The sequence below is a fragment of the Centruroides vittatus genome, unplaced genomic scaffold (assembly GCF_030686945.1).
Source record: "Centruroides vittatus isolate TY-2023 unplaced genomic scaffold, ASM3068694v2 contig_459, whole genome shotgun sequence".
Taxonomy (NCBI): Eukaryota; Metazoa; Arthropoda; class Arachnida; order Scorpiones; family Buthidae; genus Centruroides; species Centruroides vittatus.
In genome coordinates, this window is record NW_027122255.1 from 1,604,506 (window position 1) to 1,631,990 (window position 27,485).

Genomic DNA, 27,485 nt, shown 5'->3' on the forward strand with positions numbered 1-27,485 from the left:
TCGGAGTCGATATTCTTATCAGAACTAAAAACTCGTTAATAAAACTGAAAACCAGTTAACAAGTTGTTTAGCCTACTAGCCTACTTTCTGTCTTGGATAATGGAAGGGTCAATGTTAATCCCGTGCGAGAGAGGGAGAGGATGTGGTTTAAATAAACAGTTTTCGGTTATATAAAATTCTGAGTTTCTTTTCCTTACCTCCTACATTTAATTACAGTTTCCCTCTTTTGGGGGAAATTTTATATCTTAATGAATTAATTTGAGGTAGGAAAGTTGGGAATTTAACGAGGGTCGAGTGACGTTTGAGGTAGAAAATCAACATTTTTAAACAGTTTTTATTCTTGATTTTCTTGATTTTTAGGTTTATAACTGTAATTTTAAGCTATAGTAAACCATATTTAACAAATTGAGCTGCTTTTATTCTTACATATAACATTTTTCTGTTATATTTTACTTGTTTTTTTAAATGTTACAATCGTAATTTCCGAATTATTTAATTATGTAAAATTTTTAGAATTTTTTTTAATAATTAAAACTGTAAAATAATAATAATAATAATTTTACTATTTTTAAACAGTTTTAATTAATTAAATATAATGCGCAAAATAGCCGGAAGATGGCAGCGCGTGAGAAATTTTTTATATAACGTGTTGCCAAGAAAATCTCCGACTGACCTATTTATTGTTTGTTTCGTATTTCTGGTTATTTTTATTTATTTATTTTACTTTAAAAAAATTTAAACAAATTTTGAATTTAAAATACTGTTTTAATTTTTTTTTCTTATTAACGCGTTTTATTATAGTTAGAGACTGGAGAGAAGAAGAAAATGCTATAAAATATTTATTTTTTTAACTTCTTTTAAGAATGATTTACACATTTAATAAGAGATTTTAAGTTTAAATTCGTATATAAACAAATAATTTCCTGAAGATATAGTATTTTTATCGCTTTTTTTTCCGTGAGCTTCCACCTATTTGCGTGTCCTCAAAACTTAAATTTTTCAAAAGAAAATTATAATTATTATTATTATAAATGATATTGCACAATATAAATTATTTAAAATATGCATTAGTGTTTCTTCTTTTTATATAAATTTAGCTAAATCATTATTTTTTATTACTGCATTATTCATTAATGTACTGTACGTGTGTCTATTATGTACAGGATCATTTTTATAAAGCGTTATTAAGGCTCGGGAGTTAATAAATAAATTTAAATAGATTTTTTTGAAAGATTTTAAAATATATAATTTAATTTTGAAAGTGTGAAAAGTTAAAATTATCTTGAATAACACGAATTAAGATAGAAAAGTATACCCTCGCTTTACGACCGTTCGCTTCGTAACCTCCGCTTTTATGTCTAATATGGCTACTCATAAACTATAGTAGTATATGTTTTGGTGATTATTTCAGTGTTATGTTATATAACTGAACGTTTATTTTTAAGAATATAATTCAATTTATTACATTGTTCCTATAGAAAATTGTGACTCGATTTACGACGTGTTTTCCAAGAACCGATTAGGTAATACAATCAGGTATCTATATAACTGTTTTCAATAGATAAAACTGTCAGAAAATTGAATAATTCTGTGGGAATTTCCATACATAATTTAATATAATTGTATCCAGAAAACAATACAGTTGCGACACACTTAAATCAGTAACGTCATTGTCACTTTTCCAATTCATCATTAAAAAAAACAATTCGCGTTGGCAACCGTTCCATATTTTGACATGGTTAGCGCTCAATGCACCGGCAGAGATTTGACTGTAAATTAGAACTGGGGTCACTGACACTCTCTTCGTCACTTCCTGTAAAATGCGACTAAAAATATACGTATATATAGGCTCGAGTTATTGAGATGAGGCGCGAACCTGTTCCTTAAAGGATAATCTAAGTAACTGCACTCGTGTGGTGTGACCGAGTTTTGTGTCATTCAAAAAATTGATTTTAAAAACCACTCTCAAACAATTTTCACAATTAATACTTCCTCTGATATTTAATTGTAGGTGTTTAATTCTTGTTCCTCCATGATTCTACCCTTTCAAAAACAAGTGCTTCGGTATCAATGATGCTTTTTGTGTAGGGGGGAAAAAAGTTTTCACACGTTAATTTGGGCAACTGTGCCCTTTCTCTGCCCTCATTATTTTTTTACATCTTTATATCCTTTTCGAAAAGGGTTACATCAGCGCACTTGCATTATTTGATCGTGTATAACTGGTATACATCTACACTCTTAATTCTCCATTTTTGTTTTGCAACCGAACGTGCGATTTCTGAATATGTTTATATCGGTCAGCATATTTACTAAGGGCAGACCTATCTATATATAGTGAAAGTGATAGTTGCACTTTTCTCTCCCTCTGTCTGGCTACGCCCAGTCGGATTGCATCGCAGTACGTGCAATCATTGTTTTTTCTGTGCTGCAAAGTAATAAATAATTGTCTTTTATGACTCGTCTTAAAAGGCTATTTATGAGAAACTAGGTCAATATTCGAATATTTCAAAAGCTTAAATTTTTCAAATATATTCAGTAATATAATTTATTGAGATCATTCCTTCGATGGTGTGACCTCTTTTTTATACTTTAAACCCGTTGATTTGTAACAATGTCTTTAATTATTAAATTCGGAGAGCTAAGTATTAGAATATTTTTTTTACAGATACAATTTTTCGGAATATTATTTATTAAAAACAAAAATTACAAGGTTTACATTGATTATATGACGTCAATGAAGACGAGGTCTTTGTAGTTAACGTCATTTTCATCGAAAATACTTTTAAAAAACCATGGAGTTTAATTGATTTTTTGTAAAAGTAATCATAAAATTATTTTAAGTTATGAACTTACAATAAGATCCAAAATGATCAGCTGTCAGCGAGATCAGTTCCAAGAATGATGTAAGGTAACCTTTCGATCGTAACAGCACCAAGAATCTGGGGCTCGAGACTCAATGGTTAAAAATACACTGAATCTTAAGCCCAAGATTTCAAATTATTTATTGCATTAAAACTCTCGATAAGATTTACTTATCCATTTCTGAGAGTGTTCGCATTTCTTCAGTTCTATTTGTACCAAGGATTTAAATAACGAGGCGAAATAAAATACTGCGGAATGTGATTATGTGCCCTGGTGTTACAGTAATCTATAATGACGTGAGTGTTAATTTTTCTTCCAGTTTTCAATCACTTAATGAGAACGAAATGATTAACACAAATAGTATCAAAAATAAATTAATTTTATAGCGTATATTTACTTTTATACTTGATACACTTGTTCCATTTTAATCAGCTACAAGTAGGTTAAATAACTGGCTGAATTATTAATTTTTTCAAATTATTTCTTAATATTATAAGTAATAATTAATATTTATTGCTTATAAAATATTGGTAAAGTATAAGAAAAATATAAACTATCGACCGATAAAATTAATTTTTCATAAAGTGATCTACTTACTCATTCCAGTTAATCAAAAATTTCTATCTTCATAGTCATTTTTAACGTATAAAATTTGATAGGTAAATTTTTTGTCGCTTATCAGCATATTAATATACAGAATTATTCATAAAGTGTTTCTGATATATATGAGGTAAGTTAATTCATTATCATAGCAATCTCTTGTGATGATCATGGATAGAGCGTGATAATCTCGTGATTATAATCATTATAATGATTGTAATCATCAGATTAGCAGTACACACGGGTCATTTATGATTGTCTTTAACAAATTTTATTATGGATAAGGTCTGTCGTGTAATTTAATTAAACTTTATTAAATGAGTTGTTGCTACAAAATCTCGCTCCGTAATCTCATATTCTCGCTTAAGTTCTGATTTTGTTTTAAAATTCTGCGTAATTAAACATATAAATATTAATTTTCACGATGATTTTTACTACAGATTCTTGCTGGAAATTTGATTCTCTTGCTTTGTGTGACGCATTTATTTTAAACAGAGATTTAAATTCGACTAAAATTAATTATAAATTTTAAATTAAATTCGAAGTATAAACAAACAATAAATTTATGCAACCTTCCTGAAATGATTATCTTTTAAAATAAACAGAATTTTGTATTTGTTTATGAAATAAAATCATTTTCGATACCACGTGTCCATCCTCTGACGTCGCGTCACGTGGCCCCAGGCACGCGTCGTCATATTCTAGTCGTGTCGACTACGAGAGTCTGTCATTAGCCTGATCTCTTTAGTAAGAGTGCCGGTTTACTATCCTGCGTAGTGTTTTTTAATAACATATTTCGGCCAAAGACACAATGCCCAATTTTAAAAAGTTTCGAAATAAGGTAAGAGAAACGAGTCAGTCCTTAGTTTTCTTCTTTTTTTTTTTTGCATAATGAGGGAAGAAGATCCAGGTCCCTTGCTTTCCTGTTGCGACTGTTCCCTTCAATTCGATACTTGTAGGATATAAATATCTCCCCCTCTCCTGTTATTTTGGTGAATTACGCAATGGAAGTTGAGAATCTTTTAAAAGGTTAATGGTAAAACTCCTAAAGGTTCCTCACTTTCTACAGCATCGGGTTGCTACAAAGGTAAGTTTCACATCCATTTTAAAAGGAGTAATTCCGTTATGTAAATCTTTACTCAATCGAACTATTTCAATTGCCGTTTTACGTAATTTCTGCCCTGAAATTTACAGAATTTCCGTGACTTTTTGGTAGTTTTTTTTATTTATCTATTCACAGTTAAGCGTATGGAAACCATTCGAGATTTCAAGATGTTCCTTTTCGAAAAATTGTCCTTGAATGTCATTTTCGAACTGTTTCAGCGACAGATGGCGTGATGTTGACTGCATCGAACGAGCATTTTAGCAAACGCATTGATTCGTCCTTGGAGGATTCGGTCGTGTGTTTCATCTCGAAAAATTCCTTTTTAATAAAATGGATTTTTAACTATTTTCGATTATTTCCGGGTGTGTTTCAACATTTTGATCAATTATCAGCGACCACACCTTTGATCTCTTCATTATCTAAATTATGTTCCTCATACGCCGTAAGTGTGTGTGCGCGGCTTTCTGTCCTCTTGGAGATTTGCAAATGGTAATTTTAAGAATAATTGTTTAGTATGTAAATTGATAATTCTATCTTTTGTGTTAATTGAGGACTTTCCATAATCCCTTCCAAACAATGTTGCAATGAAATTTGGAAATAAATCGAAATTTCGCCAAGGTTTCGGAAATTTGATTGCACGTTGCTAAGTAATTAATCGTGTGATGGTATTTAGATTTTATTATCTTCTATTGCTAGAAACTAAAGAAATAGAACCAGTCTATAAAATGGTGTAAAATAATAATGGATGTTGCTCGTTTTCTGTTGACATTTCTACTACTACATTTTAATTTTATTCAAAACAATGCGATATTGCTTAATACGTCTTCAGAAGATTTTAAGATTTTTTTTTTTATTACAAAATGGTGCGTTAATTTTGTATGCAAGAAACACTTTGCTATCCACTAGGATTTTGCTTTCTAGATTTTCGTCCTGTCCAGGATTTTATTTCTAGATATTGTTTTGTCCAGGATTTTGTTTCTAGATATTGTCCTGTCCATGGTTTTGCTTGCTAGAATTCAAGAATAAATTTATGACACGAGGAAAAGCACGGCCATTTCAATATTTTCTTTTCGAAATATCGATTATTAGTAATTTTCAGTGACCTATTTGGCATTTCTAAGCTATAGTGATGGTAAGTTGATTTGAATTAGAATGCTCGCAATAAATAGTATAATTTTATTATTTTAATGTTATTTTTAAGCGATAATTTAATGATTAATTATGAATAATTGTTTCTATAGCAGCATGCATAGTATTTAGTTTTTAGATATTTCGTTGCGTTATATGTTTAATAAATTATTTCTATTGAACTAATTCTTTTCAGTCTTCATAATTGTTTATTGTCGTTATGGAAATTTTTACTCGATTGGCATAAATTCCATAAACTGGGTCCAAGAAAAAACTATCAGTAACCGAAAAAATGTGTGTTTTAATTACAAGTTTCGAGTCTAGAATTACAACTCGCATGATTCGCGTGTAATATGAGAAAACAAATCTCTTCTATCGATCCATATTTTTAATCAGAAAATGTATTTTTGGAATTTTAATAAATTCTTTCATGATTTACATGAAAAATAATTAAATTTATTCACGATTTAAAACCAAATCTTACTTCTACTTACGAAATTTTTGATAATTAAAACATCCTTGTTAATGTATAAGACAATAAAATAAAAGAAGTGCAAGTAAATCTATTAAATTATTCTTCTACTGAACGAAAACAAATTCTACAGAATTTCTACAATTCTTTTTAATTTTTCAAATTAAAATATAAAAAATTCTGCTTAATGTCATAAAATTATTTAAATTTTTTAATTATTTTACACGTTTAAAAATAAATTTAAAACTGATTAAAAATTATTTTCGATTAAATAAATTTAAGATCCAAGTTACATTTATCTCTATAATGCAATAGAAAATATTTGATGTTATAATTAAATATATTTATCAGAAGTTGTGTTTATATATATATATATATAATAATTAATTATTCAAGAATCCTTTTTATATTCAGGAAGTACGCATTGCAATTAGGTTAGAGATTACTTTTTATGTTGTAGGCCTAATTGTTTACGAAACATTATATAGAAAACGAAGCAGTCGAATTACGCAAGAAAGTAAAGAAAAACAAAGTCTTCTGAAGTCTCTAGAACACAGCAAAAATGATGTGAGGGGGAAAAAACTTGTAGTTTAGGACGTCGTTTCCGGTTGGGGAAAAACAGAAAATTAGTTCCAAATAGAATGTTTTACTGATACTTTAAAAATAAATGCAGCTTTCAGTTCTATACTACACGTTAGACAATTCCTTTTCCTGCCTGTTAATGCACCAATTAGGTAAGAATAATTTAATGCTTGCTCCTATGGAAGTCTTTGTTGTGTCACAGTCATATATATCTCTTGAGTGTGCTTATAGTTAATCTCCTTAAAATATTCAAAAATATTTTATTATTTCTTCACTCTTTTGAAAAACGTTCTAATTATAGCATCATACCAATTTTTTATCTAATTATAAAGGCATTATCTTGAGAAAAATTGCTTCCTCTTTTTTTCCTTTTCTCCATTATAGTTTTCGTAAGAAAATAATACTCGGAAAATATTTAATATTTCATATTATAAATTAAAATAAGTAAAATCTTCCTGTAGCAGTTTGTTTTAGGGATTTAAATTTATTTAATAAGAATTAGACATTCTTTTTAGTCATATTAATAACCAAATAATTGTTTAGACGTTGATATGATTGAAAAAGATAGTGGCCACAGTCCTTACTCGTGAGATCGTGTCATGGATTTCCAAGTTAGAGAATATCTAGAAGAAAAAGCAGATGGATCCGATATAGTGTGGCCTCCTCGACGTCCAGACTTAAATGACAGTTCGCTTTGGGGCATTGTGAAAGAGACTTCCTAAATTCCGCCCTTATAACAATTGAAGATCTTTAAAAAAAATGCTATTAGCAACTGTATTAATGAGTTCCAATCGCGAACATGGATGACGTGTCTAGAAGCCGGGGGAATTATAATTTGCGGAGAGGATGGAGGCTTATGCAGGTGACTTCTAACTAGGAAGTGTGTGTAGAATGTTGCTACTCTTGTAGGATACTTTGATGTGTATTAATACAATTAATACACATCAAAGTATCCTAATAATTTATGTGGTTTTAATATGATGAAATTTTCGTATTAAAATCTTTTAATTAATTAATGGAAATTAAATTTAAGCAGGATCTAAGAATATTTTCCCTTTGCATTTAATCTATAAAATTTAAGAACTTTGCGTAATTTTACGTAATGAGTTGAATTGCTAATGCTGTAAATTAATTCAAGTTCGTGGTTTGGTTTATTATAACGTCATAATCGATCCAATAAATTAAATTTTATTTAAATTATATTCGTTTCGTCATCTTCGAATATTAAATTACAAGGCTTTTCAAGGTTTATTGCTTTTATTTTTATCACTTAAGAGAAAGCTGTTAGTATTTTTAAATAATCGTGCGCTGAGCGTGTACAGACAATTCCCGAACAAAAATGCGATTTTAATAAGAAGAAAATCTTTTCCTGCAGCCAAACAGGTATTCGTTGTTTTCCTTGTTATGTTCCCCCTTCTACCTTGATAGTCGACCTTGACTTGAAGGAAAGTTTCTCCCCTGACGTCACGAGATTGATGTTTTGATTACCTTTTAAGCAATATTTTTTTAAAATGATAATTTTAAATCGATTTAACTTAATTTAAAACTCCCGAAGTTAGTTTTTTAATGGTACGTAAATAGTTTGGTTCCGTTAAATATATGCTGACCTTGTCCTAAAATGAAGTTAGGCGACTAAACGAAATCAAGTTCGTAACCTGTAAGGGAACTTCCTTAGAAGTGGAGGGGGAAAGCAGAATATAATTTTTTCTATCCGATGTTACTTAATACACGGAGATATTTGATAACAATCGCTCTTCTCCGAAATGAAACGTTAGTGTTTAATTAAAGGATTTCACTTTCTAAGAACGAGGTACTAAAATAGAACTGCACCTTTTCTGAAGGAGAGGGAGGATTTTTTTCTCCTTTCTTCTTTCTTTCTAGAAGAGAGTTGAGGAAATTTTGTGTACGAAACTCCATAAATCAAATGTATGTGTGTTTATAAAAGCATCTGTTAAACAAATCGAAAGAATTGTTTAAAATTTAGGTTCAAATAACACTCAAACTTTTTCCACTGTTTAGTTTATACGGTTTTTATTTTAACTGTTTTTGTTGAAAGTATAATTAATATACGAAAAATAATTTAATAATTAAAATTTTAACATAATTAATGCAAATCCAATTTATTTAATTTAGTAAGTTTATGCAAAAGCATCTAGAAATTCTTAAATTTTGCTTTCAGTATCCGTACTCAGTGCGTACACTTAGGCCTGGATAGAGATGTGACCTAATCAGGATATAGATTCCAAATTTAGGTTTTTTTTTTAAAGTAAAAACGTTACGAAAATGAACGTTTCTTTTGTCCAGCGGTAAAAATCTTTTTTATTTCTTTTATTGATTTCATTCGTATATTATTACGGTTTTGGAGAGAGGAGTGGACTTGCATTTATGACTGTTGGCCCCATTTCATCCAGGCCCTACATGTACGCGCTTCAAGGAAATTTTAAAGAAGTTAACGTACGATGTTTCCATAGAATCTTTTAAATATTGAAAAGTTGAATAAACTCGAAAAAAAGAGGGAAAAAATCAACACATGCATTTATCATCTTATTGCTCCTATAACAGCATCCGGTAAATTTTATGCAAACAGGAATCCCAAAGAATGTCAGGATGAAATATTTCCGGTTTAATATATTTTTTTTCGAGTAAACACTCATTAATTGATCGAAATTCATTCACTTAATTGAGTATTCCGGTATCGATAACGCGCTATACTCCTCTCTTCCATTGCGAAACTGTTTTTCTGATAGTCGCATCCTGTTAATCGAACGATATATAACGTTTAATCTTAATTAATTTTAATAAAATTAAACTTAATTGGAATATATATATATACATAAAGGCGTAGAAATCGGGGATCGGTTTAGTTATACCTCCTAATTCGTTAAACAATAAGCTTTTGTGATTTCAGTTCGTAAAATAAATCATAAAGAAAAGTGACACTTAAATTGTTTTTCATTTTTATTACAATGAATATGCCCCCTTCTTTTTCCTCACTTCTATAGAATTATGCAAATTAGAATTAAATCGAATCCTGTTTTATGTTTTTATCGCGAGTTTCTTGGAGCTAAAGTTCATTTACTTAAGTCATAAATTTGTAATTAAAGATTTATTTCGAATTATTTATCTAATAATAATGTTTTGCAATCAAATATTTCATAAATAATTCTAAAATTTATTTATATTAATGATGATTTATATTCCTGTAGGGATTACATTCCAAGAGGTAGGTTATAACATAAAGCATACATTTTTGAGCGATAAATTTTAATTTTTTAAAATTAAACACTGTTTTAAAATTTAATATTTCTGTGTAAAAAAAAGTATTTAGATTTCTCCCGTTAAAATTAAATTATTATTATTTTACTTATAATTTTATGACCGCTCTTTCCAGTCAGCAAAACTTTTTATTGGGGTCATAAATTCACGAGCTTCTGCGAATAGTTTCCATCTTTAGATCCTAATTTTAGTTTTTTCTTTAAGTTAAATAAAGCAATGGTAATTAACAAAATATTTAAATAATTAAAGATATAATTAAAACGTAGCTTTGTTTCTAACGCTCTTTATAATTTTTTTTTTAATATCTTATGATGTGACTATCAGATTACAGTTGTCTTGTTCACTTTGGTAATGGAGAATGAGAGAGAAGAGCTGTCATAATGACTAATGATACTATTGAATATTGAAAAATAGTAGAGAATAAAGTTGAAATATAATGGGCAATTTTCTGAATAAACCTGATATCGACTATTCTTATTTAATATAATTTTTTCCTGGATTGAATTAACTTAAAAAATAAGAGTGTGGTGGCTCAAAAAACAAACATTCACGAAAAATGTAGGGAATTAAACGAATGTAATAATAATTTATTCTTAAAAAAAAGAATAATCGGTTATTTTCTTGTTCTAAAGAAGAAAATATCTTGGTATGAAGATGACAGTTTAGTTATTTTTATGAAATAATTTTTAATTTAATTTTTTAACGTGAAAAATGTAATTCTTTTTAATGCTAGTTCTTTTGTTAATAAACTGTACTAAAATTCTTACGAATAATAATAGGAATTTTTGTACATGGCCGCGATATTTTAACTTGCCTATAGGTTGACGTATTTCGCTTTATCTGCGGATTTCCTTCAAAATTATGGTGACTGGAAGCTTAATTTTTCAGTCACGAGGATTTCCGTGTGATTTTTAACAACTCTCTAAACTCTCTTGCCGTTGGTTTTCAAGTGTTTCGCTTCTTTTCTTCATTGAGATAAAATGGATGTGCTTGAAACATGCTCAGACTGCTTCTCGTTCTTCGTACTAATATAAATTTAAGAGTTCTGAGAAAAAATTTAAATAAAAATGAAACAAAATACAATAGAGAGAATTTTTTAAAATATTTTCCTAGTATATTACGCAATATAATATTTTTTTTATATTACAATGAAATGAAATATGGGTGATTTCTTTCTTCTACTGTATAATACTTCATCAGTAGATATATTCCCAGTTCAATACAAATGGCTCAATAAATCGATAACTAAGTACATGCAGGATATGAGAGGTGATGTTAGGACCCTGGCCCTCGTAAATGAGCTTTAACCATTCACATAGATATACAGTATATATTTTCAGATGAATAGTTCTTGCAAAATAAACGTAAGGATTGATGTCCTGATATACTTTTGAATTTAAATATGTCAATGTAACTAGGAGCAATTTCCTATTTTTTTTTTTTTTTTTTTTTTTCTTTTCTTTAAATTGCACTCTAGATTTCTCTCCAGAACGTCTGTAAAGAGTGGCTTTCTTTTATGTGCATGAACTTCCTGAAAGACTATTGATAAAGACATCATCTTTGCCGTTCTAGAGGACCCGAGTTTGAGTCTGAGTTGGCTCTCAAATTTTTCTTGATGGGTTTACCAGGATTCCATCTCTCGCTATTCAGCCGTGTTTATTGTTGACTTGGTGGCATGGAAAATGACCTTTTAGTTCCCGCATAGCGGAAGAAATTTTCAGATTTTTTAAAGAATAAAAAAATCGATTAAAGATTTAGATACATAATAATGAAAAGAATATAAAAACATTTTTAAAAGTCGCATGAAGACACTGGTAATGACTTAGCTGCAAGTTTGCGTGATTTAAAGTTTCACTTTGATAATCTACAAAATCCATCAAATCGTTGATTTTTAAGTGAAACCAAACTTGTCTTATCGATCATTGCAGTTTGCTATTTTAGTCGTCAACGGTCTCGTTTCATCGATCTTCCCTGATATAACTATAGTGTAATATAAGTCTTCTGTATTCTCGATTATATTCTGAAGACATTTGGTAGGCAGGCCCACAAGAGATACGAATATATAGTTTATAAATTGAGTAAAAACTTAACTTCTTTTAGCTCTAAAATTATTTTTAATTGTAATAAAAAATATTTAAAATAAAACTCAAAATATATGTAAACTTAATTCATAATTAGCAAATTTCATACTTGGAAAAATATAATAAATATTTATCAATTTTATTGATATTCTTGAAAGTGAAAGAAGAGTAATGATAATAAAATAAGTATGGTTAGACTCTTGACCTGGTTTTCTAAGTAATGATTATGAAATTCCCGTATCATGAGTTCATATTTTATTATATATTCACAATTATAGTAATAAAATAATCTCTCTTTTTAAAGCTTGTTTTGCACGGTTCATAGTAATTGATTATATATCAGATTTATGTAAACACAAATGGTTCAATAAATCAATAACTGCAGTACACGTAGAACATGAAGTGATATAAGGCCCTAGTTATCACAAAATAAGTTTTTTTTTTTCCTCTCATTTTGCTTGTTCATTGCTGTCCATTTTTATTTTTCTTGCATACAATTTGACATTGTCTTACGACATTAAATTTTACAATCATTCGAGTAATGTAGCAATTAAATAATTGAAATAAATCCTGCAACCATTTTCTACACAGCTAGTGTCAATTTACCACTTATTCCTATTGTTTTACGTGATGTTTTTGATATGAAGTAACATAACTTTCAATTGAAAGCATAAAACTTGAAAATTTTCTGCTATTTACATAACAGCGTGTAATTCTTTAATTTCTAAAATATTTATGTAATTTTGTGGCATCCTTTGTATAACTTCATAGTATGTGTACTGTACATAGTAACCTCTACCTACAATACAAGTAAGCAACCTCAATCAGGACCGTTTTGAGCAATTTTGAGGCCTCTGGCTCCAACTTCTTAGAAGCATGACACATATATAAAACAAAAATACTAGTAATGAGTAGTAAAATTAGAGCTTAAAGCGGCGAATCATGGCCTAGAGTTCGGTCATATCCATGCGATAATGCAACTCAGATATCAAGTGAGAAACTAAAATATGAAAGTTTCTAAAGGTAATAATAGCTTTAAACATAACTCTAGTTATTTCAATTTAATTAATTAGAATGTTTCACTCGAAAATAACATTACATTTAAGTAATTGAACTTGTGATTTTTGAGCAATATCATATTTTGTCCTTATTTTAAATCCTTATTGTATATTTAAGAAATAATATTTATTATAAAACCTTTTAATTTAAAATTTCTTAATTATCTATGACAAGTGTTAATTTATTTGTTTATGTAAAGAATCTTTATTTTAAAAAATATTTGTGTATAAATTATCATTATTAATATATTATATAATTTAGAAAGATTGATTTGTTATAAATAAATTTTTATCAGAAACTTATGATGGGTATGAAATATTTAAGGTAATGTGTCACACAAGTGTCTTCTATAAGACTATAAATATACATCACTCTAAGCATGTAATATTAAAGGGGTGAATACTACTATTATCATCGGTTGAAGTTGGCTGCCATTCTTCATGTATATTGATGATTAAATATAGATTAAGGATTCTAACGTGATTATGATTCTGAATAGCAAATGCAATATCAGGAACTTCATGTAAGTTAAAGGTTTCAAGTTACTTTCATTTACAGTCTGGGAAGATAAGAGAGTTTACGGATCTCTTCAAAGTAATATACGTGGTACTAACTTGTACAGTAAAATATTGGAAACTTGAGGAATGTTTAATGAAGATTAATTGATAAAGAATAATAGTAAATTTAAAAATATATACCAAATTTTCAAGCTAAATAAAATATTGTATTAAATAGAATTATTCAGCCCTTATGTGTAATGTGTATAAAGATTGAATAAAATTGTTTGTGCAATGATTAAATTTATTTAATGCGAGTTGCTGAATTTAAATGGAAACGAAGCATTTCATAACATATATTACTTTAAAGTCATAAATTCGATGATAAAAATGACCTCGACCTTCGTATCAATGTCATCCAGTTATTTCAACATTATTCATTAGGAATCTGGCGAGATTTGTAGAGAGAATTGGGCAATTTGTGTGCGGTATAAGATCGAAAAATATAGAAAATCTTAGTTTTTTTCGACACTTATTCTACCTTCCATAATTGTGAACCAATTACCTAATTTCCGCATTAAACGCAAAGGCGTTGCAGCTGACACGTCTCGAAGTTTCTTTCAGATTACAGTATGTAATGTTCATTCATCTTATTTCTTCTCCCTTTCCAAATCTCTGTTCCCTACAGCTCCGTCCTTATAGAATATTTAAGCTTAACGTTTCGTTTCATACGTCGTCGGATAGAAAGACGGGAAGTGTATGTGCAGTGCTTGGAAATAGCAAGTCCCGATTCGTCATCTACGTTCACATTGTATTTTCCTTGTAAGACAAATTAGTTTCTTGGCAGTTTGAAGTGAGAGGTGTGGAGCGAAGCTATTTATGCATAGAACAGTTTAGTCATTTGAATTCTTCCTCCGTTACCATTAGAGAGAGAGAAACAAACTTAGTAACTATTTTAGCCCTGAAAATTACACCCAGAGAAGATATCGAATTAAATTCATGGATTTACTGTAGAAAGATTCATTTCTAAAGAAGTTATTCGCTAATTCCGAAAGTTTTTTTTGTACATAAGTTTATAATTCAGTCCCAGAGTAGCGTGATTAGCAAAATTTTGCTCCATCTCGCGAATGAAATCTGAATTTGAAAGTTCGTTATGTCATTATTGTAACTTTATAATTATCTCAAACTGATTTGGGCCATCCCGATTTTCGGGCAAAAAGTCGATTAACCGATTTAATTGACATTTAGAAGCGATATAGTTCGATTCGCTGAATTTTGAGCCTCTTATAAAGCGCTAACGAAACCTTAAGATAGATTCAGAGTTAATATTTGTTATTGAGTGTTGGAAACTTTTGTAGAACAATTAAGTTTGTAAGTGATACATCTTTAATGTCAGCAATACCAACATTTCTTCACATTATCAACATACAAATGAAGTAAATGCGTTCAGGGTACTTTTGCCAATTATCAAAATATAATTTAGTTCGGGTCAGTAGCATCCTTCTGTAATTAGGACTACCAGTATTACATTCCAAGGTCGTTCCACGTAATAAGTTAGACACAAAAAAAGGAAGCTAGACTAAGATGATTATTTTTTTCTGATAAAATATTAAGAAGAAATGTTAAAATTATGCAGCTAAAGAATTTATTTTGATTACAAATTGAATCTGGTAATAATTACTTTTGTTAATTCATTTCTTTACTTGGATGTATTACCATTGCTATACGCGTTGATGTAGTAGTTTAATAAGATGGCTTCAGTTATAATGTAAAAGTGTTAGAAATTATAAATTAAGCAAATTTTTAGCCATTTTCTAAGATCCGAACTAAGGCACTTTTAGCCTTTGTTATAGTGATAAGATGACTTTAATCTTACCTGATTAATCACCACAAGAATGATAAGTCCTCCTTGGAACTGGAGTTGCTCTTCAAAGCTAATTTCTACATATATTGTTAAATAATAGAATAAATTATTTGATATTACTTCCCTATTTCAGATCAAAAGCATGCATTTAAAACGGAAAAAGCTCAGTTATTCCAATAACAATGTCACTAGGCCAGGGTCGTTAGTAAACAATTTTAGTTTAGTCACAACCTCAACTAAATCCTGTCTGGATGCTATTTTAGTAAATATACCTCTGGCTATTCATACTAATATTAATATCGCGTAATTACAATGGTGTAGATGGCTGACAACCGACGCGATCTTCTCATTAGAATATCGATTAATGAGGCAGCTCTTATTAACTGTTTGCTAAGTTACAAATATTGTTACGAAACTAGTTGATCTGAATAACATTTAAACATCTGAATGCAATGACTAAGTATTGCGAGGATTTAAAAATATAAAAATGGTTAGAATTAAATGAATTTGGATTTTAAATTTATTAGAATTTAAATGCATTTAATTTTAGATTTTTATTACATGTAAAGTTTTCTATATCATACATTTTTAACTTGCAGAAGCTCTGTTAAATAATCTAAAAATCTATCAATTTTGTCCATGCATTAATATTTAAAAAAATTGCCATTGCTATACGCGAAATATTTTTATAGAAAATTTTTTACCGGTTCAAATAGAAATAATTAGTTTTTTCGTCATCGGATTTTGTAAGGTGTCGTACTTCCTTTCTTTGTTTGATGGACTAACTAACCTTTTGAAAGCAGTGTTTTCTTTATATTGTACACCTACACACAGTAAGGCAGCTGGTTGATATGATCCTTTCTGTTTAACACCTGGGCCGTAACGATTTCCCATTGGTTTGGTATAAACGATACTTTTATTGGCTGACTTTTGAGGTACATCGCGGCATAGCACGCTTCACAGAAAAGTCCCATACACACTTTTATATTATCTCTGGATTCGTATATGACCACTTGACGCTTCTTCTGTGCTAATGATAATCTGTATATCTGGGTTCATTTGTAGGTAAGGTAATTTTTTTTTATTTGCAAAAATGCGCTTTTAGCTGTGCTTTTTTTTAAAAAATTTAATAATCTATGTTATGCAGTGATTATTATCAGATTTTTTTTTGCCTGAAATGTCGTATCTATTCGATGTATTTGTCTTTCTTTAATAAAAGTTCAAGGTATTGATTCCTTTCTCTCGCTCAGCTTGATATTGCAAGGAGACATAGTTATATCCGTTGTTTATTGATTGGCAAAATATTGAGTCATAAAATGACAGGATGTCGTGTCGCAATAACCCAAAATAGCCCAAAAAATCAAATTTTGTCATGTGAATTGTATTCTATTTCAATTTTTTTTTCTTGAATATCTAAATGTTTGTTGCATGATTGCATTTCAGTTATATTTGTTGCAAATTACTTTAAATTCGAGTCGGGATATGAACATTTTTCTTTAACTGAAAGTCGTTGGTATACTTTAAAATATGTCATCTGATGATAGTGTAAGTCTACATTACTTATAATTAATTTTTAATGCTCTTTTTTACTAGAGATGCCCGTTTTCACGCTTGGCTTTCCTCATTAAAATAATGCTTTTAAGTCTTTCGGCGACGAAAAGTGTGTAGATAAACGAAGCTTTTGTTTGCTTTTAATCTCGACATGTCTATTGTAAAGATATCCATGTGACCGCAACGACGCGTAACCGTCTAAATTATAATTGTCGAGAAAAGAAATGCGGATGCAATCAATAGCTCTTCGAAGGACAATCTTTTATCATCATTCGAATGATTTTTATTACTTGAATGTTACATTTGTTTCTTTGTTTCGAAACGAACTGCGAGGATTTCATGTGAAGCTGATCCTTAAATTTTTAATTTGTATTGATAAATGTAACATTAAGAGACTTCTTCCGGTGTTCCGTATTTAAATTAGACTTTTTTCGTGTTACGTGTGGCTCCAAGTCGATTTTTATCGGATTAAAAATAAAACAATTCTGACTGAAGTTAATGCATTTTTAACTTCAATTTATTGCTGCTCAATTAAAGAAAGCCATGGGTAAGTTTTATAAAATTTTGAAAAGTGTTCTAAATTAACTTCTTCGTATTCAAAGTTATTTAAAATAAATTTTGAAATGAATGTATTGATTACATCTGTTTCATTTCTATTTTCCTTTATTTCTTCTGTAGACTGACAAAATCAAATGTGTATGTGTATGTATATATGTATATAAACGATCAACTTTTTGCATTAATTTTCAACGTTCGATAAATAGAATTCGTCTGGCTAAACGCCAATGCAAACTTATTTAATTGGTACCGTTTGGTACTGAGACCTTCGAAAATATATAGGAACCGGTCTTACAAAATATTTTATAGACTGACTTCCTTTTTGGTATTTGTACTTTAGACACGTCTTCTATAAAATCTAACCGAGTTGTTAAACGTTGAAATTGACTGAATGAAACCCTAAATTAATCCTGTCTCACTTCACACTTCTGGCTTTCTTCCACGAAATTCAAAGTATTTGTTTCTATTATCATCAGATAAAAATTATTCTGAAGCCTGTTTTTCCTTCCACAGCTCGGGCCAGCCGCCTGATCACCTGTCTTGCCCTCATTGGCCCCCTATCAAGCAACTCCGGTCGTATTCGGTGGATGCTGGTGGTCAGCCGTTAATAGGCCTTCGACAACGGATAGTAGGTGCAAATGCTGCCGTTAAGAAGACGCCTGTTCGACGTTTGGATGAGGAAGCACTAAAACGTTCACGTCTACATGCAAATCAGTAAGTTTAAAATCATTTTTATGAAGCGTAACCTTTAATTTGTTAACGAGCTGCCAGCTGTTTCGATTTAGTTTACAAGGCAGCACCCGTTTTTTTTGAAACGAGAAGACACAATATCATATCATTTTTCGTGCATAGAACAATAAAGAAATGTCATTTTTTGAGCGTTTTTTCCGGGAATCGTGATAGTATTTTGTACTGAACTTGAGGCAAAACATATGGTAACGGTAGAGAAACAATGACCTTCGAAGTTTTAGTCCAGGTGTTTTTCGAAATAAACCTGGTAGACTACATTTTGTTCTGTAAGAGGCCTTGCTGCTGTTATATTTGTAATTTCTACAGTTAAATGACTTTTATTTTAAAACCTATTCTAAATTTAGCTTTTAGATTCATTTTATTAACTAAACAAATATTTTAACTTGTAGAAATAGCATTTAATTTTAAACATTTCAGAACAAAATAGCATAATGGGGTGACCTCGAATAATAACAGTGGCCTTTTTTTTATATACCGTAATTTATTAGGCTAAAAATTAGATATTGTAAGGAAGATCTCGTAACTTTTAGATAGAACATTTTTCCTTAGAAAAATTCTTTTGTTGTTGTATGTAACGCATTTTCCTTATTTCAAATCAGGATAACTGCTATTTTATTTCAAAAATTATTTGCGATTATCTATCATTTTGTGATTTAGATTTTCGGAGAATTGATTTTTTTAAATATTTTGTGGCGATTGTTAACGGGTATTTTTAAAAATGTTTTTGAATATTTAAAAAAATAACAATAATTGCAATATTCATTTCCATAAGCAAAAACAACAAAAAATACATAAATTGAAAAAAATAGAAACTAGTTATTTCGATTATGATCTAGTAACTTGAATAATGCTGAAAAAAGAGGCTCAAAAAAGGTTGGAAAAGATTTTTTTAAATATATTCCGTAATTTATTTTAATTAATAATTAGTTGAATAGAATTAGTTTACGACTGTACCTAGATTTTAATCAATTTTATTTCTTCTGAAAAATATCATTATTATTCTAATTTAAACATAGAATAAAATAAAATTATTTTGTGCGTGTTTGAAAAATGAAATGCTCTCATGCATTTCGATGGAAATCAAGTTTAGATTTTGTATCCGATGAATCCAATGGTGAATTTTCTCTTTAATTGTGTGATGAATATACTTGTATATGAATTTGCACGTATTCGCCATTGAACTATGGGGAATGTGGTGAATATTCTATGAGAAATTCTCATGTATTCTAAGAGATTCTCGTAGAAGTCTACGGTGAATTTTTGTTTATTTCGGACATTAGTTACGGTTCGCGAAGTAGCAATTTAAAAATGTGTCGTAGAGAAGTCCGATTGAAATTAAAGTTTAAACAATAAATTTAATTTTACTTTTTATTGAAAATGATTACAAATTTCAGTTTTAATATAAAATATATATAGGCTATATCATTGGGTAAATCAATCCGATCTTCAATTTTGTCGACTTGTGTTTTATAAATATCCGTATGTATTAAAACTACACTGGCTTCATCGACTCGCTAATTAACATGGCGTGTTTTAGCAGAGGCAGATTTTGTCCTAGGAAATTAAGCGTTCCAGTCGAACGTTAGTACAGAAATACGAAATTTCAAAAAAGTAAAATATATGATATTTGACTTTTCAAAGTTTAGCGCTGGACATCTATGGAACGAAATGGAATGCGAACGAAACATCTTAAACGCCATCTGTTTTTTTTTTTTTTTTTTTTCAAAATGTTTAACTATTAATTTTCTCGAATTATTTTAAATTGCGACGTTTTTCTTAAATCGATTATTTTTATCGAGCTTTTTTTTAATATAGATTAAATAATTAAATACTACTAAAACTTACTATTGCTATAAAAATTATTATTTAAAAAAAAAATGCTGAGAGCGTTTCCAAGCGATGGGTTTGGACTGTCGAAAATATTTTATACGAATATTTTTACTTTATATGGAACATGAGAGCTACGGGTAAAGAAAATTCGAGTTAAATATTAGGTCGATGAATCATTTTAAACGTTTTAGTGCGACTGAGAACCGACATGGATATTGAGATCAGGCCGGATTTCAATATCCCAATCCTCGAGAGGGACTCCAAATTTACTCTTATGGTTAAAAAGTAATATCTAGAAAACAAGAATTTATAAATGGCGGAAAAGATTTTTAATGAATTTCAGAAAGGACTGGAGTGTCAAATTTGGTATTGACTGGGCCCTATCATCTCTCTTCAAGATCCCAGAGAGATATCTGACTGGTGATTTTAAGCATTTTTGAGGCTCCCGGTTTAATTTCTTTACAGACATTACTAATATTTTTCTTACATGTATATATGTGAAACAAAGCCTCAATAGGGACAAGGCCCCACCCATGAGTAGGTTTTTTTTAACTCTGCCCTGTGGGCACAAAGAGGGCCTCTTTTAGCAAGCCCATTATGTTTTGGCCAGGCCCACATCTGGACGGACCACCTCCCTGAAAATTTCCTGGGGATTTATTGACCCGTACAGATTTGAACTCTGGTCCCCAGAGCGGTAGGCTGCCACCTTGACCGCTCGGCCATTCAGCCACCCATTAGTAGGTACGAGTAGGCTATTCGCCATTTATACGGCATAAAAATTTATAATAGAATAAAAAAAATTAGCTGAATCTGTTGAATGTATATTTATTAATAAGATCTACCAAAGTTACTCTAAATAAATTGTTGTAGAAAGCCAAAACTGCAAATATGTTAATTAAACATTCTCTCAAAAATATAGAAATATTTCTTTTATAACAATCATGGGTTAATTAAGAATGATGAAAAAATTGAGAATGGTTTAAAATTCCATATTTGTATATTATTAATATAATGAAAGAGTGTTTGTGTGTTCAGAACTGATTATCTTTTTAGATATAACCATTCTTTAGCAAAAATGAAAGATTTCAATGTGAAAAAATATGCAAAAACCAAATAGAAGACTGCAGAAATGCATTCTATTTTTATAACTTAGTATGGAATTACGAAATTCTGTTTCATTGCCTTTGTTGCAGATGTAAGGTGATTTTATGGTGTTTTTTTACAAAACCTTATTTATTTATTTATTTATTTATTTATTTAGAGCAATTTGAAAATTTACTTATCATAAGAAAATATTTATCAAAATTGCTATGCATATGATATTGCTGTTTGAATAATTTTTTTTGAAATAGAAAAAACTAAAACTTAAGATACATACATATATTTAATACTATTTTTTCGTTTACTAGTATTTGACTTATAAGACGATTTTCAGAAAGAAAAAGGAATTTAATTTTTAAATATTCAAAGGAAAAAACAAGTATTTCTAGATGACAAAGATGTGAAATTTGACAAGATGGAAGTTAAGACAGATTTATGGATGTTTAAATCTATAATTAAAATTTCAAATGCTTTTATACAATTTATGGCCCCTCCCAATCTTGCTTTAGAATTGCTCCTGGTTGTTTGAGGAATGAAATGAATTTGTACTGAATGACCTCAAGCAAAGACTGTAGGTCACAATAAAAAATAATTCCAACTATTTAATCTGATGGTTAATTTTATAAGTAATATCTTAAACACAACAAATTGGAACTTATTTTGTCTCAAATATTGAATTTCTACATGACTCATTTTGTTAGTGGAGATAAGACGTATAGTTATCTAATTTAGTTTTCTATTATATAACAAAACTCTTAACAGATTTATGTATATATATTCAAAAGAAAATAAGTAAAATGGTTTTTCTCATTTTTATTTTGAGCTGATAAAAAATGTTATATAAATATTAAAAATAAATTATTCATTTTCTGTGTAAATAGTTACAATGAGATAATCATTTTATCTCCATGAGAGCATTCTAAAAATAATTATGAAATTTAAATATCATCTCTTATTGGCAACAAAAAATATTTATGAACAATATTAAAGATTGTATTTGGATAAATGAGCAGCATAAAATATTTTCTAAATGGCTCTTGATATCTGTTTTTATATTGAACCAAACAAATGTTGATTTGGAAAATGTTTTTTTTTTTTTTTTTTAATGTTAAGATTACAGTTGTCAGAAGAACTAATTCGAGTTTTTTTTTTGTTAATTATTGCATATAAATTTTTATTGGTGAAATTATCAAGTTATCTTCAGTTATTTATTATGTATTAAACTAAACTTTAGTTCATTAAATTATATTAAATATATGTTTAGCACTGTGCATAAATTGTACTGAATATAAAAAAATTATATTTGTAGTTTATTGTATGTTGATATTTTAAATCATAGTTGGCATAATTTATATAATTCTTTTTTTGGTTAATATGTATTCAAAGCATGTGAGAAAATATCATTTTATACTAGTATTATTATATGATACAATAGTTAAATGAACAAAATCTAGTTGCAAAATAAGCAGGATTTCCTTTCTTCTCATATCTTGAATACAAGGTAAATTACATATTCTTCATAGAATTATCTGTCTTTTCTTGAAAATATTTTGATATTTCAATTTTTCTATTCTGTTGATGCAGTTCTATTGATCTATATTTCTTGAAGTAAGTTTTTACAAAATTCATCTTTATGTACCAAAGTGAATGATTGATGATTTTTAATAATTAAGCTTCTCTTTCATATCCCAATTAGCAGTCATTGATTATTAATTAGCTTGATAGTAAAAATTAAATGAAAATATTACAAATTTTGGTTGAAACAATTACATTGGTAACAAATATAATTTAGTAATTCTAAAAATAAAGGAATTCTAGAAAATATTGCAACATTGTTTTAATATTTGTTTTTGAATGAGTATCAATCACACTCTAAATGAAGTATAAAATACCATTCTAATTGAAAAATTCACTCACCCATTGCATGTTAAAATTATGCTATATACAGGCAGGTTATATAATAATTTTAATACTTTATTATGAAATATTTAAATAAATTGGAATATAACACCTTTTGAAAATTTTTAAAATTTTACGCGACAGTGATGAAATATCATAATTGGATGAAGCAAATTCAGAAATGTTTTTACTGGGTGCTGAACATGATTAAACAATTCATGTTATAGGCCACTGTTAGATATTTAGCTGAAGGTTTACAACCAACTGAATTTCACCTGTTTAGCCTTTATCTAATCTTTCCCTCTATATAACAGTCTGAATTTAAATATCAGATTCTTAAATGTTTTAATTATGTGTAATTATAGTTATAAGTATGGCAGAATAATTTTTTAATCTTATGGTAATTAAATTTTATATAGAGTTGAAAGTTTTTTTATTGATAAGAATTTAGATCTAATATATTTCAGTTTTCTTTAAAATTGTATATATATTAAACTGAATTAACTTCACATTAAAGTATAATGGAAAAAATTTTAAAATTTAATTTCAAATTCAAATTATGGTAATTTATCAATAATTTTTTATATAAACTTTAAAATTACTCGTTTATAAGTACATTGATACATGTTTCTTTCTTAGGTATGAATTGTCGCAAGATTTGTTGGATAAGCAGGTAGAAATGTTAGAAAGAAAATATGGCGGAGTCAGAGCGAGAGATGCTGCCCTTACCATCCAACGTGCCTTTCGCAAATATTGTATGATGAAACGATTTCGCGATATAGCAAATGCTTCCAAAGGTGAAAAAAGGTTATCCAGACGTTTTTATAATTTAGAAGCAGAAGGAAAAGATTGGATTCATTATAATGGTTCCTCTAATCATCATTGTCAACAGAAAAATTTAGTTTATAATGAAGAAACAATGGTTTCTAATGTATCTGGTAGTACACATTCCAATCCATGTGTTGATACAAGGGTCAAAAACAATTTCTCAACTTTATATAGAGAGTTAAGTGACTCTGTGGGTGATAATAAATATCCATCAAAACAGAATCGAGTTGTGGGTAATAGAGAACAGCAGATATCGGAAATTGATAGGACTAGAATGGATAAAATAACAAAAACCAAAGATATTTTATCTCATGGAGCACCTCCTTGTCCAGGAAGGATGGAAAGTGATGTTCTACATTTAACAAAAACTACCGATGTATGTACAAAATCTGAGCTGCAAGAGGCTGGTACTCCTTTAGATAGCAGCATGTACCATACACCTCCTTCACGATTACCCCCCTCTGTTCCTCGCCATCCGGCATGGTCTGCTGTATCACCGTGTACAAGTGCCGGAATTAGACAGAGTTCAGGTCCTACAATTTATTTAAGTCCTAGTCAAAACAGTTCCTCTGTAGAAGACCAATATCACACTCCCCGTGAATCGTTATCATCAGAAGACAGTGCAATTAGCTCGGTAAGATTATTTTTAATTTGAACTGTGAATCTTAATACTTTAAATGATTACTTAAATTATTTTATTTAAATATAGTAAATTGCAAAATTATTTTAAAAGTTAATATTTTAATATTTGTTTTCATACATATAAAGAAATTTTAAATTTAAAATTAATGATTTTCTTGAATTTTCAGATATATTAATATTTTATAAATGGTATCAAGTATTTTACGTGGTATTAATGTAAAATCAAGGTTATATGCTCTTACAAAAGTCTTTAATCTTGCAATAGACTTAACATTAAATTGATTCTTTGATTTTATATCATAATTAAGACTTCAAAGTGCATTAATCTACTTTATTTTTTATTTATTTATTTTATCTTCTTAAAGCCAGTAACAATAATAGTAATGAAATGTACTTATTTCACAAAATACTGTGTACTAGCTTGACAGCGAAGGAAAAATTACAGCCCAAATAGGTTAATGAGTCAGAATGATAAGTTATAATAATGAAGTACCATCTTGACAAATCTTATGGTAAAATATATTGGAAATACTTGAATAGTTTTCTCTGCAAAAGAGTTGGACGCATAGATACAAATTAGATATTTAATACATGTGATGATAATGATTATACCTTTTAACTAAAATTTTAACAAACAGAATAAGGTTACTTCCTATTTAATGATTGGAGAACAATCATGCAACTTAAAATTTGACTTAGGCAAAGAAGACTTAAAATTTGAAAATTGTTCAGTATAAGTTATGCTGCATATCGTATGTCAAATGTACTTGCATTTAAAAATAAATAGAGTGTAAAGTAACTTTAGTATAATAGACATTTTCAGAATTCAGTTTCTCTCTCTCTCTTTCTCTGAGATGCTTTGTTTCACTTAGCAAATATAATGATCTTCACAGTGATTCTTGTTATGGATCATTTAATTTCAATAATCTTTTCCATAGCTAAGATTTCAAAACTGTCAAAAGAAAATTTGTCATTAGATTGAAAGAAAGATTTAAATGCTTTGTTAGAAAAATTTATGAAGATAGGAAAAAAGTAAATGATACAATTAAATTAGAAATCTCTAAAAAAAATCTGATAACTGATAAATATTTTCAATGCTACAGTATAAGTTTTTTCAGAAACTATGCCTATTATCATTAAAGAAATGTTAACTATAAAATTGAGAAGTGATGCATATCGAGAATGAAGATTGCAGTTTCTTTTATATTAAATATTATTTAAAATAATTAACTGTTTTCTTATTATAATATATTTTTTGCTTTCTTTCTTAATTATGCAAGCTTACCATACTTACTTTACCGCCATAATAACTAATATTCATGTGAATTAGTGTCAAATGTTGTTCTATCAATATATCAAGGTCAATGAATGGTTAGTTTAAAAAGTTTGACATTAGTTATACAATAATCATCATTTTTAGAACAATTGTCCTCCATTCAGAATTTTTTTTTTTGGTAAGTTTAGGTATATGTGAATAATGTTTGTCTTAAGATGCATTTCATGAGTAGTTTAGTTATGGGGAACCAATTATTAAACTACAATATAATAAATTGATGTATAATAATTCCCATCTGTTGTAAGATAAAATAAAACTAGACAACTTTTTTTCTAAAAGAAGAAAAGGTTTGTGAGGAGAAAATTTTCTTTTAGTACTAAAAAACATTTTCAGATCAAATCAAATGTAAAATATTTCGAATAGAAGTTGGATTTTCAAATGAAAAGCATGCATTATTTACAGATTTCAAATACACATTCTATAAAAGTTTCTTGATAAATATTTTTATTATATTTAAATATACACATTTGTACAGTTAAGTATAATTGTGAATCATAAGATTTGTTTAAATTGTTTTTGAACATGATTTAATTATTATATGTTGAAGATAATGACTATCATTCAACATTTTTGAAAATTTTGATAGCATTTAATTTGTAGTAATATATTGGTGTTCTATCTGGATTCTTTTCTCATTTCTAAGAACAAGTAATTGTTACAAGGTTGTATCAAAGCTTTTACATTGAGATAAAAGCTGTTTATATATAAAGAACATAAAAAGTAATATTTATGTTCTCTGTTTTTGAACAAGAAAACAAACTGTTTTTCTTAAATTACTCTTCAAATATTTCATATAATTGTATGAGGTGATCATCCCTTTTTTTAATGATAAGCAGTTTTTATTGATTATATTATCTAATATACCAATAATAAATGTTAGTAAAGTTCTTGTTACTATCTTTTATTATTCCATAAATTTTCAATGATAAAATAATTTCTTTTTGTACCTAGCAAATGGGTATAAAGTTTATTTACCACAGTAAATAAAATAAACATAAAAGTTGTGTTGTTATATATTTGACATTTTTATAAATAGAAAAGCATACTAATGAATTTAACTGTTTTTTGTAGTAACTTGTTTTAATGTAATTGATAAATCAATAAAAACTTAATTTTTAAAATTTTTAATTATCATACAGATGTGGTAAAATAAAATTGTCAAATATCATAATCACAATATTATCCTTTATATTTAAAAATGTGGTTATGACATGCATGTTGTGAAATCCATTAACTTGTTTTTCACATTTATCATACTTTCAAATAAATTGTTTGTGTTAATTTTTGAATTATGGTGAGTTGGTTTAGGAAAAAAAATTAAGATTTCAATTTAAAAATTTATTCAGTTTAATCATAATTTGTACTGTTTTGTTTCATATTTTTGTAAAAGTTTCTTGAGGATTAAATATTTTTAAAATCAAATTAATATTTAAGTTTTTAGATTTGAAACTTTGGTTTCATCTA

General features: G+C 28.5%; 1 protein-coding gene across 10 annotated transcripts in view; it reads left to right on the forward strand.

The window, feature by feature from the left end:
• The window catches only part of siz (Brefeldin-resistant Arf-GEF family protein schizo), a 118,048-nt gene that overhangs the window by 65,460 nt on the left and 25,103 nt on the right, over nt 1-27,485 (forward strand). For 6 of the 10 annotated variants that reach the window (XR_010881086.1, XM_067272901.1, XM_067272900.1 and 3 more), the window contains 2 exons: nt 18,149-18,349; nt 23,855-24,677. Coding sequence is in view for 9 of the 10 variants with exons in the window: in XM_067272901.1 (XP_067129002.1) it covers nt 18,149-18,349; nt 23,855-24,677 (1,024 nt within the window). In the remaining variant the exon portion in view is untranslated. Of the gene's footprint in view, nt 1-3,883; nt 4,304-4,784; nt 5,057-16,235; nt 16,592-18,148; nt 18,350-20,272; nt 20,353-23,854; nt 24,678-27,485 lie in introns of those variants that run through there. The other 4 variants (XM_067272906.1, XM_067272902.1, XM_067272904.1 and 1 more) reach the window with 4 other exon arrangements.